Genomic DNA, 16,010 nt, shown 5'->3' on the forward strand with positions numbered 1-16,010 from the left:
CCCACAAAAAACACTCTGATCATCTAAGGTATGCATCTTTTCTATATGTTACTAGTCCCCTTTCATCAAGCAATACTTCCATACATAATACCAGACCAGACTCCACCATAATCCCAACTCCAACTGTGCCATAAGCAGAAAGCAATTCCAAAATAGCTTCATAGCAAAATCTGAAAGAGAATTTCAAGATTTTTCCAGGTAGAAACATTGGAGAATTTTCTCAGATAGTTTTTCCACATTCCTCTAAGCTTGTGAGTTCCGCCTACACATCATGCCACATATATGCCTCATATATTAAGGAATTAAAACAATTAAGACATTCTAGAAAATACTTACCCATTTTACAAAGCATTGAGAAAGCACTGTGACTGAGGGCTGGTGGATCCATGGCAAAGAACTTCAAACCCATGCAAAGAAGACCACTTAAGGAAGTGAGGCAACTTAAACATACACACAGAAACACATATACACATCCTTACACACTCATGTAGCCAGACATATAAAAACCTACACTTGCACATCCTCCCATATCCATTCTCAAAACATGGGATGTCCATGTTTTCTCTTTCCAAACCAGGCTGCTTTTCTTGTTCCTGCTGTGAGGCTGAATCAGCAGGGTTGCCAGGGGCTGGTCTGAATAGCTGGGACTGGCCTGCTGGCAAGTGGCCATACCAGCCCGCCTGTTTGCCCAGGACCACACAGCTTCTCCACACCACCCTTGCTACTGAGCAGGATGGTTCCTCAGAGTCACTTCCTTTGGTGAGCTCCTAGCTGTGGCTGCCCAGGAGAATGGGATGGACTGGAACTATGGGTAGGCAGGCTGGCAGAAGGTGGGAAAAGTCAGACAAAGCAACTTCACCTGCTCATACGTTGTGCAACTCAGCCCACTTTTGGAGCCAGCTGCCATGCTAGACAAAGCAGGCACCAGTGCAGCCTAGATGAATGCAGTCACATGCCCAGGATCAATCTTCCACCTGCTGGTCTAAATCCATTTGAAATAATGTGCTTGCACTCAGTGCTTCTTTTCAGATCCAGGTTGGGGTCATGCTTCTAGTTATCCAGTATCTATGACCATCCCTCTCGGACATATTCCTGCACATGAGAACTCGATCTGGAGGGAGGAGAGAGCTGCAAAAACTACACACAGGCACACACATCTGCAGAGGAAGACTGGAGCACAGTTAAGCGCCAGTCTTTTTGCAGATCTCCACAGGACAACTTCAATTGTCCTAGCCCTTGGACAATGTAAGCCATTACTTTGTTAAGGATCACGGAGAACATCATGAAGAGCTTTGTAAGATTAGACTGGATTCCCTGGCCTGTCCAGATTGTTCTAGCTGGAAGAAATTCATTTATTTTTACATTTATATCCTGCATTTCCTCCAAGGAGCCCAGAGCTCCTGGTCATGTTTATGAGTACATGGTCATGTTTATCCTCACAACAGTTTGACCCCAAAAGGTGTTAAAAGTCAGGAGTTAGTGAGAGAATTAGTTCTATTTGTGTGAGACAGCAATTACATTATTTCTTGTGTACCTCTATCTAGTGTGTAATTATAACAAGAGAATATTTAAAGTAACATGGCTAGGGCAGAAGCATCAGTGAGGTAAGAATTAAAGTCTACAGGTGGATCTATGACGCATCTACCTATGTTGAATCTTTATAGAGAGCGATTGAGTTAATCTTTGGCAAGAATTAGCATGGATTTCTTGCAACAGGAAAGAGCAGCCTCTGGCCTCTCCACAGACATTATGAGTCACATTTTCGCATTTGGATATAGCAATCAGCATTCAGGCCTGGCTTTTGTATTCCTTTGAGCAGCCATTTCACAACACAATGCTGGATTGTCTCCTGCTTCACAGAGCAGTTTGAGATCTAGTATGCCAGTTCACCTCGAGTTCAGGTATTATTTCATTTCTTAATATAAAATGAAATCAGACACAGACCTATATTTCACATACTTCTGAGTTGGTACCTCTGGTTCTGATATGTTGTGGACCGTACATAACATGTGCAGGATCATGGGCAATATCAATTATTCCTTGGCTAATGAGCAGTGGCTACAGAGTAATTCAGTAGACAAGCCAGAATCTGGGGCAACATATTTACTAATAACACTATCTGGGGCTAAAATTGAATCTACCTCCAGGGAAATGCACATACATATGTGTACCCAAAGTGCACATGAGCCTTTTGATCTGTAGCCTTTTGAGCCTTTTGATCTTTGATCATAGAATACTTCTCCTTCCCTCAAAAAATGATTGCAATGTTCACAAATTAGGTTCTGAATGTTTTTATTTGTTGTCACAAAACAACCCCACCCAGCATCCTGGCTGAATCCAGACACTCCAGAACACAGTCAGGTAAAAACAGCCCCTTGTATTTTCTAAAGCCTTATTTGCAACTGACATATGAAGGCAGCCAGCAGAGATCATGGCAAGATGCAGTCCCATTTCATGTGTCCTGCTGCTTCTATTTGGCTTTGTTTTACTGTGCAGAGGGATTCTGTCCATGGGCCATGTGCCAGTGCTGCTCTGGTCAACACACAGGTGAGGAATTTGGCTGCTTTCTGCTAAGCTTTGGCGTTTTCTAGGGGAAATTGCAGCCCGTGATATTTTGTGCAGTACCGGCAGTTTTATTTGCCCAGTAACCTTTTGACTCAGGTTATTGCTCTTTTATCTGCAGCTGCTTTGGGTAAAAGCTCTGTGGCTTTAGTCCTTCCATCTTTTACTATTTTAGCATGGATGTATTTGATCTATAAGATACTTTGAACTGATTTTGATATTGATATAAATATATCCAATAACCAGAAAAATAATAATACTAAATGCATGAGATTCAGGAACTCTAGTCTTAAGGCTTGCTTTTTAGTCTTATAGTCCTATTAAAAGTCATGTCCAGAGGTACATAATACTGTTACATGGTTTAAGCTAAGTTGGTCAGGACATGGCTGGGTGAATGCTCCTGGGAGGAGCAATGTGAATCTGCAAGAGTGTTATGTAGGTGTAACAGGCAGTCCAAAGCTTCTTAGTCCGAAGCATTTGTTTTTTCTTACCTTGATGCCTGGCCAGCACAGTCTCTGGCTTTGTTGGGATGGATTAGCATAGCTGTTTTTAAACTTCATCCAAAGCATTCTGCTGATTCACCTAGTCTGTTCCATCAGCCATCCTATCATGCAATCACGGAGTTGGGCTACACTATATCAACATGACAAAGTCACATTGTGACAAATGAAGTCATTTACAAACATCCATGAACTAACAAAAGTCATTACCCATACCCAACATTCTGACTAATGCTGTGCTTGCACAACAAAACTATGCTAGCAGTGGTGGTCTAACAGAGAGGCAGAGTAGGATTTACCTATGGCAACAAAATTTGAGGAGCAGCAAATTTTGCCCCTCCTCAGATTTTGCCGCCCCTCTCTGTGGGCAGTGGTGGCTGCAGCAAGGGTGGAGTGGGCGAGGAGAAAGTACCCCCCTTTACCTTATTTTTTAAAGAGGCAAACCGTTTAAGGTAAAAGGGCGGCAAAAGCCTTTTTGCCTATGGGTAGCAAAAGCATAATCCTCCCCTATATGTTAGTACAAGAAGACTGTGTAGCTGCACAAAACCACGGGGATGCTTAAAATTGAAGGGGGGAATGAAAGATACTTTTTGGTGAGAAATGTATCTTGGGAATTAAAGATATGAGTTGTTAGGTCTGGAGGAAGGAGTTCAGTAAATGATTGGGGGCTGCACACCACTCCAAAAGGTGTGTTGCTTCCTCCTCCTGTTTATGAATGTCATGTACCCAGGCATGATTCTCCATTGCCCCTGCCAGTGACTCCTGTTGGAAACTTGGCCAAGGCTTCTCATTCTAACACAAATCATGTTCTAAAGGAAAGTTATTATCAGCCTTTTTTAGAGCCTAAGAACTGAAAGTTAACAGTTCTATGACTTTCTAATACAACAGTCAGTTGCAGGGTAGAGGGGTTCTGATTTTCTGTTCCCCAAAGTCTGGTTTTTAAGTATTTAACAATGAAAAGAATCATTTCAAGTCTCTTTTGTCCTTTATCCTTCTTTGAAAATCATGTCACTTGTTGTCACTATAAATACATAAACCAGGAAACTCTTGACTGTTTAAATAAGGTGACCTGGAGTTAAAATTGTTTTGTCCAGGCAGGCACTGAAGCCAACCTCCCCGCTTCAGAACAGCCAGCAACTTGCTCAGCGGACATTCCATGTTCAAACCAGTTTTATGTTTATAATAGGTTGTCATCAGTAAGCAGTGAGCCTCCAGCCATGACCCTTGCCTTTGAAAAACCCAGCAGCCTGAGCTAGGAGACTTTTCTGTACTGATAGAAATAAGTGAAGCAGGAGGGGAGGGGAGAGGAGGAAGGAGGTTCTTATCCATAAGGAATTTCACCAAGGAGGTTTCAGCTGAGAAGCAAGATGCTATTAGTGGTTGAACTGTAATGTGATACATGTTGTTTGTTGTTCTACCGCATGCCAAGTCGCCAAAAGGGCAGGGCTGCATAATTTGTGACCTATCACCAGCCATATAGAACAGCCCACTAGGAGTGGGGATGTGTGAACTGGTTTGCCATTGAACAGGGCTAGCTCAAGGGCTCATCCTTGAGCTGGTCTGGGCCCGGGTCAAGCCAAACCCCCAGGGCCAGTTCAGAGTTCTAAACTGTAAAAATAAAAATTAAATTAAAATTAAAAACTTACCACTGGTAACTTATCCCCATGGCCCTAGCAGCACCTGCCCCCCGCCCCAGGCCGCTGAACCTGGCAGTAAGTTAAAACACATTTTTTACTATTTAGAACCCCGAACCAGCTCGAATGTGAGCTGAAACAGGGTTCTAGTTTGGGGGTATCAAAACCTAACATGTCTGGTCCGGTTTGAATCTGGTTCAGACTTGAACCAAACCAGGCAGTTTTGTGCACACCCCTAACTAGGAACATGAGAGTTATGTTTTATTTCCTGCCTGGGACTGCAGGGTTGACAAGCAGGACTATTTTGAGGTTATTTTCTTCCTTTTATTTGCATGCAATTGCTTATTTGCATAAACTGTGGCCTCCTAGTTGCCTTAACCATTGCCTCTCTTCTACCATCCCTGGCTGCTGACTCCAAAGCCTAGATATTTTCTGGGCCGTTTTGATTCCTTCTGCTACCAGGCCTGCCCTCCACTTTCTACTCCATGATTCCCTACACATCTCCATGATCTACTATTTCATGACCCCTACTGTTGGAGATGGACTTCCTGTCCATTGACCTTTTTGCACCAACTATCCTAATAACCACCAGGGGCACTGGAGTAGAGATAGTGAGTAAGGGTCTCCCTAACTGTTCTACCTGTCTCTACTCTTATGACCCCTGATATGACTCTACAGGTATTTCCTGTGCTGAGTCAGAATCCCTTCCTTTCCTCTTAGAGAGCAGATGGAAACTTCTTCTTCTTCTTCTTCTTCTTCTTCTTCTTCTTCTTCTTCTTCTTCTCTCTCTCTCTCTTCATTATGTTGTTCTATAGATTAGGATTAGGTCTTTCCTATCCAAAGCATACTCCACCAATAAATACTTAGTATTTAGTTCTACAATAATCTCCATGTGTAGCTGCAACAACTAAACTCTACAGTCTACTCTGTAACTGGAATGGTAGCTTCTTTAGTGCTCTGCTAATTAACTGGGGGATAAAAATTACAACCCCCAACACCTACACATGCCTTTCAATGTCCCTCATAACAAAAGACATGCCATGCTCCATACTATCCAAGTATAGCATACGAACAGGATGGTTTGCTCCAATAGTACAGGAAGCTTGACCACCTTTTAACAGTAAAACGGAAAAGAAGCTATCTGTTGGGATTGGGGAAAAAGTCTTTGGAGATGTGTACCCTCATGCCTTATTGGTTTAAGCACAGTGCTAAGAGCAGCAGGCCTTTAAATGACTCTGGTTCGTGTTGGGATTTTGCCACAGCATTGTCTCCATTCTTGTCCTAGACATGCTTTTCTGTATGTTTTTCTGTATGTGCTGGCTTGTGGGTGGAGTCATGGTTTGTTTGTCAGCTTCTTACTTGTTGTCTTGAATTTCAAACTGAGAGGTTCCCCCCTCTTCATAACGGACTGTTAGCCTTTTTTGTTTATTGTTTTCTTAGCCTGTGTTTAATTTAATAATAAATATCAAACTCTTATTTCTCAGTTAAAGTTGCTTCCTGTAATTTCTCTGCAACAGTTAGAAAGGTGGCATCCATTTTAATACATTTTAATGGAGCACTTGACTCCATATTGATTTCAAGATGGGAAAGAAGAACAAGAAAGACACAAACGTGGAAAAACAAGACACAACACCAATGCTTCCCTCATGGCCTCCATGTTATTCCCCACCCCACTACTGTTGGGCTTTAGGATTATTTAGCAAAGCACCAAGGGAGCTACCACTCCAGTTCAAGAGTGCAGAATTTAGTTGTTGCAGCTATTTGAGTAACACACATGGAGATCACTGTAGAGTCTAAACTAGATTGATTTATTGGTGAAGTACAGTTCAAATCGACTTGATGGCACACTTTACCTTTACGTTTGAGATGCTACATTACATTAGCCACCTAATGGCGCAGTGGGAAATGACTTGACTTGCAAGCCAGAGGTTGCCAGTTTGAATCCCCGCTAGTATGTTTCCCAGACTATGGGAAACACCTTTATCAGGCAGCAGCAATATAGGAAGATGCTGAAAGGCATCCTCTCATATTGCACGGAAGGAGGCGATGGTAAACCCCTCCTGCATTCCACCAAAGACAACCACATTGCTCTGTGATCACCAGGAGTTGACACCAACTCGGCGGCACACTTTACCTTTACATATGAGATAGGAAAGACCTGCCCTATCTATCAGCTACATAATTAAAAGGGAGGGAGGAAGATGTTTCCATCTTCTCTCTAGGAGGAAAGGAAGAGGACTGACTCACTACAGGACCCCTACCTTGATTGAGGGGTCAAAGCAGGGGCCATAGAGGAGAAGCAAGCAGGGACAGGTAATGAGACCCTCACTGGCTACCTCTGTTCTCAGTGCCCCTAGTGGTCATTAGGATAGTTGGTGCAAAAGGTTGATACACTGGAACTCCATCTCCAACAACTACAACCTCCCCACTCTGCATGGGGAATAACCTGGAAGCCATTGTTTTGCCACTTTTGTGTCTTTCTTGCTCTTCTTTCCCATATAGAATATGGACACTCAGCACCAGCTTTGAAGGTGAGGGTGCTCAAGGAGCTTCATGTGAGGAAGATGTCTTCCTCTCACATTTATTGCATGAGTGCCATATGGGATGCTACCTAGTATGCCTGATAATACTGAGCTGAAATTTATTTATTTATTTATTTATTTATTTATTTATTTATTATTTAAAAATTTATACCGCCCTTCCAAAAGACTCAGGGCGGTTTACGTTTAATCCACTAAGATTAAATCCGCTAAGATTGCTTTAACTGGGTGATGGCTGCAAGAAATGCTCAACATATTTCAGCGACCAGTACTTTCAAAAACATTAGATTGCTAATAATATTATTTAAGGTTGGTGGGAACAGTTGTAGGGGAGGCCAAATGTGTCTGTTGTTCAGAATATCCATTATCTTTAATCAGTGAAAAACCTTTGACAGTATATAGTGACAGCCAGCTTTGTGTCAAGATTGAGAGTGATAGCATCTCATAAATGATTTCCTCCAATTTGACAATATCACTCTCTCCAATATCCCCCTACTGCTTGCAGAAGCTTAAAGAGAGACGTAGGCTGTTATATATGGCATATGGAAGTGATCCAGTGAATACAAACAACATAACTTCTGGAAGGATTTTTTCTTTAAGGAATCAAAAGTGCTAAATTGTAAGATGACATTTCATATCAGGCCATTGTTGGGTTGCCACTCTAAATACATTTCCTTCAGCTAGAAGTGAATTGGGCTGTCACAGTGATGTCATTCAATGAGATGCTTCGGCACCTTTTTGAAATGCCATGACAGCAGTCATTGATTTTAATTTTGCAGCTCCTACTGCTGCCACTAGCAATAGGGACATGTGACTTCAGTAACTAGCCATTGCATCTATATTCTGAAATTGTATTAACTGCAACATTAGTTGATATGAGACCTGGCAAGATATGATTGTTCTTGTCCATTACCCTCCTCCTGATTGAAAAAGACATTTTAAGCAATCTATTAAAACAAACCTCCCAAATCTGTTATTGTTTTCATCAGTGATGGGCCTATTTATTCGATTTCTATACTGCCCTTCCAAAAATGGCTCAGGGCAGTTTACACAGAGAAATAATAAATAAATAATATTGGTCCCTGTCCCCAAAGGGCTCACAATCTAAAAAGAAGCATAAGACAGACACCAGCAACGGTCTCTGGAGATACTGTGTTGGGAGTGGATATGGCCAGTTACTCTCCCCCTGCTAAATAAAGAGAATCACCATGTTAAAAGGTGCCTCTTTCCCAAGTTAGCAGGGGATGCCACCAGTGATCCTTGGACCTTGGCAGTCTTCGGACCAGGCAGTCCCTGCGAAGGGATGCTGTCTGGTCTTTCAGTAGCCAACCTGAAGGTAGAGGCAGGGGGAATAATAGCTGTGGAACTGGGATTTGTTGGCAGGCCACTGGGGATGGAGATTTTGGCCCACCATCTCTCAATCCCTTGGCTGATCCCTAAACACACAGTTACTTTGGCATGTACATGTCCAAATGAGGGATCAGAAACTGATCTGCAGTGGAACAGAATCAACAATCTCTGGCACAGTAAGGATTTCTTAGATCACCCTTCCATTCCAGGATAAGCAATCTATGCAAAGAACAGCAAGACTGTTAGGTGTGGTGAAGTTTAGAACTTCATAGGAAAAAAGCAAACAGTGACCTGTGTATAGCCCAAAATAATCAACAAAAGTATGGGTTTAAAGCAGCCTGGAATGTCTTATATATTAAAACACTGTCTCAAGGTAATAACCCTGAAATAACAGCTTCTGAATCCTGATAGTGTAAACAAACCCATAGATCTAAATCTACAGTACCTCCATGGCTGTGAGAACTAGAAAGTTTTTTAAATTATTATTGATTATCATTAGCAGTAGTGTATAAATAAAAACTGAATGCTGACAAGAGCCTCCAATAAAATACCATGGGGGACTGAAAGTTGTTCAGTCCTAAACAAGCTTGTAAAGAATGAATAAAATCAGAACCATTTGTACTCACAAGATGCAGAGCAAGTTGTTTATACCAACTTATATAAAATCATTTTGACTATAAAATCACTGTCAGAATTCCAAGTCTCCTTATGTAGAGTGCAAATTGGAGTACAACCTTTTGAATACATCAACTGAAGCTTCACAGGGGTCCAAGTTTGGCCTAGATGGTACATGATAGTAAGATTAAGAGGTTTCAGGATGTTACTTCAAAGTTGAAGTTTAAAAAGATCTGTACTCCTAAATGTGCTACCACTTTAGGTTTGTGGAATGCATCTGCTCGCGCTCTCTCTCTCAACATCTCTTCCTCTCTCTTTGCTAAGAATATGTCCCCAACATTAACAAACACACACACAAACACAAACAAACACACACACAAACACAAACAAACACACAGTGCACTAAATCATACACATTTTGAAGCTACCCCAAGTGGCAATTGGTATAATATTCACTGGCCTTAACTTCCTGTCCCATGGCAGAACACCATACCTGCAGCTGGCACTTTTCCTGAAAGTCTCCATGAAAGGAGATCTTATGACTTCAATGGGGAGCTTGTTCCATTGCTGTTTCCTATCCGTTCTAGCTCCTCTTCCTCTTGCTTCCTAGTAAGCATGCAAATAAATAATCATGTAAGCATATGCTGTTTATCTGTATTAATAGTTGAAGGCCTACCAAAAATGACAGGCAGGATGATGGGGAACAGTTGTTGGTTTTATGTGTCACCTTTCTCCCTCTCTGCATATGCTATTCTCCTTCCCTTCCTTCTTTCTCTTTCTCTTTTTCTTTTTTCTTTGTGCCCAGATAAGTTGTCTCCTCCTCCTCCTCCTCCTCCCTCCTGCTCTTCCTCTGCTCTTGTTTTTCTGGCTCTCCACCTCTCCATTTTTATTTCTTTCCTTCTATGCCATCTTTCGCAGTACTTCCTTCCCAGCATTCCCTTTAGCTGTTCTTAGCAGTTTTGATTTTATGTTTCATAGTTTTTCGATATTTTTGTTTCCATTTTGGTCAGCTGTATTTTTAGCTGAGGTTTGGAGTATTAATGATGGCTTTTTTTAACACAGCCAGCAGATTTCTCTTGTTGACATGAGCATTGTGAAAAAGAAAGCAGGCAATGACATGAAACTCAGAAAAGTTGAGCATTGTTGTCTGCCAGGGGCATAGCTATAATTGAGAAGATGGGTTCAAAGAACCGGGCCCCCTAGCTCCACTCCTCCCTAGTTTCTTCATTATCTCCCTCACTCCAAAGAGCCACCAGAGACAAGGGTGAACACAGTCCCCTTTTCCCCTAGCTATGCCCCTGTTGCCTGCTTGCCTTTCCACAGACATGGCCCTTCTTTGGAAACAATGGCATTTGTTTTAAGAATAATTAACCTTCTGTGATAGCTGTTCTGTAGGGGGATGGAATGTACATCAGGTGTGAATTTTCTAAATTCTTAAATGTCACAGATGGTGAAGAGAAGTATGGATATAGGAGTATGTGAGCAACAAGGCCACTGCTCACCCTCGGAAATTATGTATGTTAGATACTTTGTAATGTGTGTTGGGGTTTGTTGGAAATGTCAGAGCTTTAAGATAAACATACTTAAGCATGTGATTCTCAAAGTATGTCAGCAGTGACATGTGTGATGTTCATAGGAACATAGGAAGCTGCCATATACTGAGTCAGACCATGGGTCTATCTAGCTCAGTACTGTCTTCACAGACTGGCAGTGGCTTCTCCAAGGTTGCAGGCAGGAATCTCTCTCAGCCCTCTCTTGGAGATGCCAGGGAGGGAACTTGGAACCTTCTGCTCTTCCCAGAGCGGCTCCATCCCCCAAGAAGAATATCTTCCAGCGCTCACACATCAAGTCTCCCATTCATATGCAACCAGAGTGGACCCTGCTGCTTAGCTAAGGGGACAAGTCAAGTTTGCTACCACAAGACCAGCTCTCCTGGTAAAAGTTCACTTTTACTAGTAAAAGTAATTGCATTATTTTGAAGGAGTTAAGTAGTTTGAGCGAATTCTTTTATAACTATTCCCCACTGCTGAAAATTAAAACATTAAAACACTGCTGTTGTTAAATGGGTTAAACAGTTTACTGAAAGGGCTTTAGACATTTACAACCTGTGCAAATTGTTCTATATGTGTTGAACTTTAAAGGGAAAAAATGTGAATTAAGTGCAAAAAAAGGAAACAAGATGTGATGCTCTTTCATGCTGAGGTTTGTTTTTACTTTTTATCATCTCTCTTCCTGAGCCAGGCTGAACCTCTAGAATACTGCATGTGCAACCTGCCCATTAGAAATGTTACTCAGCATGTTCCTATAGAATAGCTGTAAATTACAGGCATATTGTATTCTTCTTGTGACTGATTTGGTATTTGTGTTGGTACTCATATAGAGTTTTCAGTGGGATAATAAATCATGAATTATTTAAATAACATTTTCCCTAATGATGAAAGTAATTATTGTTGTTAGTAGTTAAATAGTTAATGACCAACTAAAGAAGTTTTGCATAGTTTTAGCTACTTTCCATAAAGAACTCTAAATACCATCCAACTACTTGAAAAGGAGTGCAACTACTGCCCTTCATTGTCTAGAAGACAGGAATGATATTATTTCACTTCTGTACCCATCCAAAGCAAATTTGCAGCAAGTCAGTGGCAAGAGCCAGCGTGGTGTAGTGGTTAGAGTGCTGGACAAGGACCGGGGAGATCCGAGTTCAAATCCCCATTCAGCCATGATGATACATGCTGGGTGACTCTGGGCCAGTCACGTCTCTCTCAGCCTAACCTACTTCACAGGGTTGTTGTGAGGAGAAACTCAGGTATGTAGTACACCACTCTGGGTTCCTTGGAGGAAGAGCGGGATATAAAACATAAATAAATAAATATAAATAAATAAATAAAGATCTTGTGCATGACAACACCAAAAAGAGAACTGTAGAAGTCAGCATGTGTTTCCATCAGGCATCTCAAAAATGAAAAGCAGTCCTGAAAGCAATCCCATTGATATCGGAAACAGCTTCTAGACGAGGTTGTAGATTCATCAAAGGAACCGGACACAATACATTTAAAATGCCACATTTTAGCACAAAATACTGACTTTCAAAAAGTTTTGTATCCTCATATCCTTGATGTCAATTATTTTGTTCCATCTAATTAATTCTGATTCATGTTTCACATCTTATTTTTACAGTAATAGGACGATTTTAAAAACCTCTTGAAAATAGCCATCTGTGACTATTTATTTCACACAAACATGCCACTTAAAAAACAAAAAAACCTGATTTCAGATGAGTGTTTGTTTTGCTGTAGAGTCATTTCAGACTGTTATTTATTTATTTCTCTGCTCTGATGTTACCACTTAGATCACTAAACAAAGCCAAAGAGGAGAATCACTGTGAGTCTATAAAACAGCACCGATCCCACAGAGTTCACTGAAAAATAAGATATATAGATTTAGAAGGGTGATTACATATATACAAATATACATACATACATACGAGATCAATGTATGCAACCATTAAAAGTATCATTCCATTAGGGCGTAGTATATATCTATAAGATATAAAGACTTTATATATGAAAATAAATAATCCCATACACCCAGATAATTAACGCCGTTCATTATGACAAAATAAATATATTTAGTTATCATACAAATCAAAAAGATCATTGTTGGTGTGTATATCATACTCCTCCTTGCATATGACACCTTCCTCTTCACTCTATACATGCTAGTCCGTTCAGCTGTTTCAGAATTCAGCATGTGCCTTCATCATGATTATGAGCCAAGGACATGTGACCTCTTTTGGAGACAATCCCTGGACCCATATAGAAAAGAAACAATGTTCATTTGTAATCAATACCCAGTCAGTTTCCCAGGTGTGACATTTTCCTCCACAGGTTCACAGAGCATTTTATAACAAAATGGCATTGTTTTGATACAATATATTCAAGGATGTATTTGGCAAGATATGCCATGCTCCATATTGAATGATTTTATTTATTTTTTTATGTATATTTTTTGGTAACATATCTGAATCATGTGATTCTTTTTATTTAGAAGGGAGAGTAACTGGCCCTATCTACCCCCAGCACAATACTTCCAGTGACTGTTGCTGGTGTCTATCTTATGTTTCTTTTTAGATTCTGAGCGCTTTGGGGACAGGGTTCCATCTTATTTATTTATTATTTCTCTGTGTAAACTGCCCTGAGCCATTTTTGGAAGGCGGTATAGAAATTGAATAAATAATAATAATAATAGCACTCCTACATGCACTAGAAATATTAGCTTTTGCCACACAGGACCAAACTACATATTTCTTTAAAACATCATTAATAGATGCATTCAGAAGCTTCTCATGTTAAATAAAAAGCAACCACAGGAGAACCCAATACAGACTGGGACCATTGTGGAGGGTGGAGTGGGGGTGAACTCTTTCCCCCATTAGTATTTTCCTGCAGAAGCCACCCACTACAGAGTTACCATGTGCCCCTGATGTGATTAACTAAAGAATGTCCTCATTGGTATGTTCTGCTGATGGCAGCAATCTACTTTCTTCAGTCTTATGTCTTGCTAGGGGAAGAGAGCTGGTCTTGTGGTAGCAAGCATGACTTGTCCCCTTAAGCTAAGCAGGATCCTCCCTGGCTGCATACAAAAGGGAGACTAGAAGTGTGAGCGCTGTAAGATATTCCCCTTAGGGGATGGAGCCGCTCTGGGAAGAGCATCTAGGCTCCAAGTTCCTTCCTGGCATCTCCAAGATAGGGCTGAGAGAGATTCCTGCCTGCAACCTTGCAGAAGCCACTGCCAGTCTGTGTAGACAATACTGAGTGAGATAGACCTATGGTCTGACTCAGTATATGGCAGCTTCCTATATTCCTACTTTTGTCAGTGGTGAGAGAACAGAAGAGGGGGGGAAAGAAAGTTCTTAGCATTGAGGTACAGTAACAGGATAGTAAACCTGCCAGTTATTTTCCTCACCAGAGAACCTGCCCGCCGCCATTACCACCGCCCCTCCCCCGCGCAGCCCGCTGCCGGCTTGCTTTCCTACCTGTTCATCTATCCTGCTGCTGGCTTGACCTCCTGCCCGCTCGTCCATCCCGCCACCAGCAGGCCACAGTTTTCTTCACCCACTGGCTGCCGCCGCCACGATTTTCTTTCCCCCACCTGTCGCTTGGCTATCCGGCAGCTCTCCAAACTCTTGCGAGAGCTGCCACACATGGGATTATATACGGGTATGCCTTAGAGAAATATATGTAAAGAAGATGGTCATAGTCACATTGTAGTCCTTTTAGAGCCAACCTGCATGTTAGATTAAATCTGGGTTTAAATCAAAAAGTGGGTAGAAGTGATCCCTTTAAGCTTCAAAAGAGCAGGCGGAGGCATGGAAACACAGCATTGATTTGGCATGGAAACACAGTGTGTGGTCATAGCAGGGTGGGGCTAAGGTTCCCCCCTCCCCAATATTTTCATCCCAATCCCCACAAGTGGCTAACCAGCTATTTGTGGAAATACCACAAATAAATAAACAGAGTGTAGCTATAATTGAAAGTAGGGTGAGGGAGAGACAAATGCCTTGGGCCCCCTGAAGGGGGCATCAGGCACCCCTTGAGTTGAATGACAGCTTGCTTTTCACTCTCATCCTCTCAGCTCTCTGAAAAAGAAAGGGGTGGGTGGGCAGGGGCCTATCTTCACCTCTTGTCCCAGGGCCCACTCCATCCTTGCTACATACCTAGAAATGTACATAAAAACTGAGCAGAAGTCACAAAAGTTCATTTATTTGGAACATCTCTGCATGCAGGAGTGATTTAAACCTTAGGCTGTTCCTGCATGAGAGGATGACTGCAAGGGTGCAAAAATATGGTGGGGCAGAGAGCAAAATAATTGTAGGCTAGTCTTCTACTAAAAGTCATTTTCACTGTCTGCACTTACGACAATGGTTGAAATTGGGTTGCTTTGACATCGGGGCTTAATTGAATTAGAGCAGAGCCCCCCAAACATGCAAACCAAAAAGCAGTATGTCTGAGCATGTGCAGAGTACCTGTCATAACCATTGACTGAAAGACATCCTACCTGGCATATGCCTAGGCTCCTAGGGTATGTTGTTTGAACTTTACCTTCCCCACTTCCGTCAAATTAACTACTGTGTGAAATGTTTGCTCCTGTTATAAAGAAAACCATTTTATTTTTAGATCTCTCCAAGGCTTAGCAAATACTTTACATGAAGGACATGTTGCCTCAAAGCATGAGCTGCATACATTACTGCAACACACCGTTTCTCAGGATTCCAGAAGCGTCATCTTGTTTCTTCAAGACACGGTAGGTGTCGGTAATTTGTCTCCTAGCTGCAGAGTGCAGCTTGTGTGTAATGAGCTGAGATGTCCCCCTGCGCTATACCTACGCTATCTTTTTGTTTTCCAGCTTAGCGTGGATGACTTCACACGTTACGCCAACTCCTCTGGAAATGAGACACCATTTCGCAATGTTCAGGCAAGCATAACCATTCCATATGGCATCTCCCAGCAGTTTTCAAAAACAAAACAAAATGATGCTTGAAAGAAATGACAGAGACATTGTAATTTGGTAACAGGCTGAAGTCTCCCTCAAACTCGATAAAGAGATCGTCGTAAAATAAATTTAAGCGGCTGTAATTCCCATTACAGCTTCCAGAAAAGCATTTGAAGTTCCTTAGAATTTACACTCCCTTCTGTATATTGATCTCCGACAATGGAAATTAGTCAGGGAACAAACCATTCTGTTTCCAGGCTGTTTTCCGGAAGTCCACTTAGAGACACTACAGATAATTTATTGGAATACAGTGCTTT

The 16,010-nt window shown here is 41.6% G+C and overlaps 1 protein-coding gene across 1 annotated transcript in view; it reads left to right on the top strand.

Moving 5' to 3' along the window:
• Positions 1-15,336: 15,336 nt before the first annotated feature.
• Positions 15,337-16,010, top strand: part of LOC128327423 (V-type proton ATPase subunit S1-like) — a gene marked incomplete at its 5' end in the record, with an annotated part of 61,332 nt that continues 60,658 nt past the window's right edge. Inside the window, 2 exons of the mRNA XM_053256227.1 lie at positions 15,337-15,504; positions 15,607-15,675. Coding sequence (XP_053112202.1) covers positions 15,337-15,504; positions 15,607-15,675 — 237 coding nt within the window. The remainder of the gene's footprint in view (positions 15,505-15,606; positions 15,676-16,010) is intronic.

Source organism: Hemicordylus capensis, chromosome 5, assembly GCF_027244095.1.
Source record: "Hemicordylus capensis ecotype Gifberg chromosome 5, rHemCap1.1.pri, whole genome shotgun sequence".
NCBI lineage: Eukaryota > Metazoa > Chordata > Lepidosauria > Squamata > Cordylidae > Hemicordylus > Hemicordylus capensis.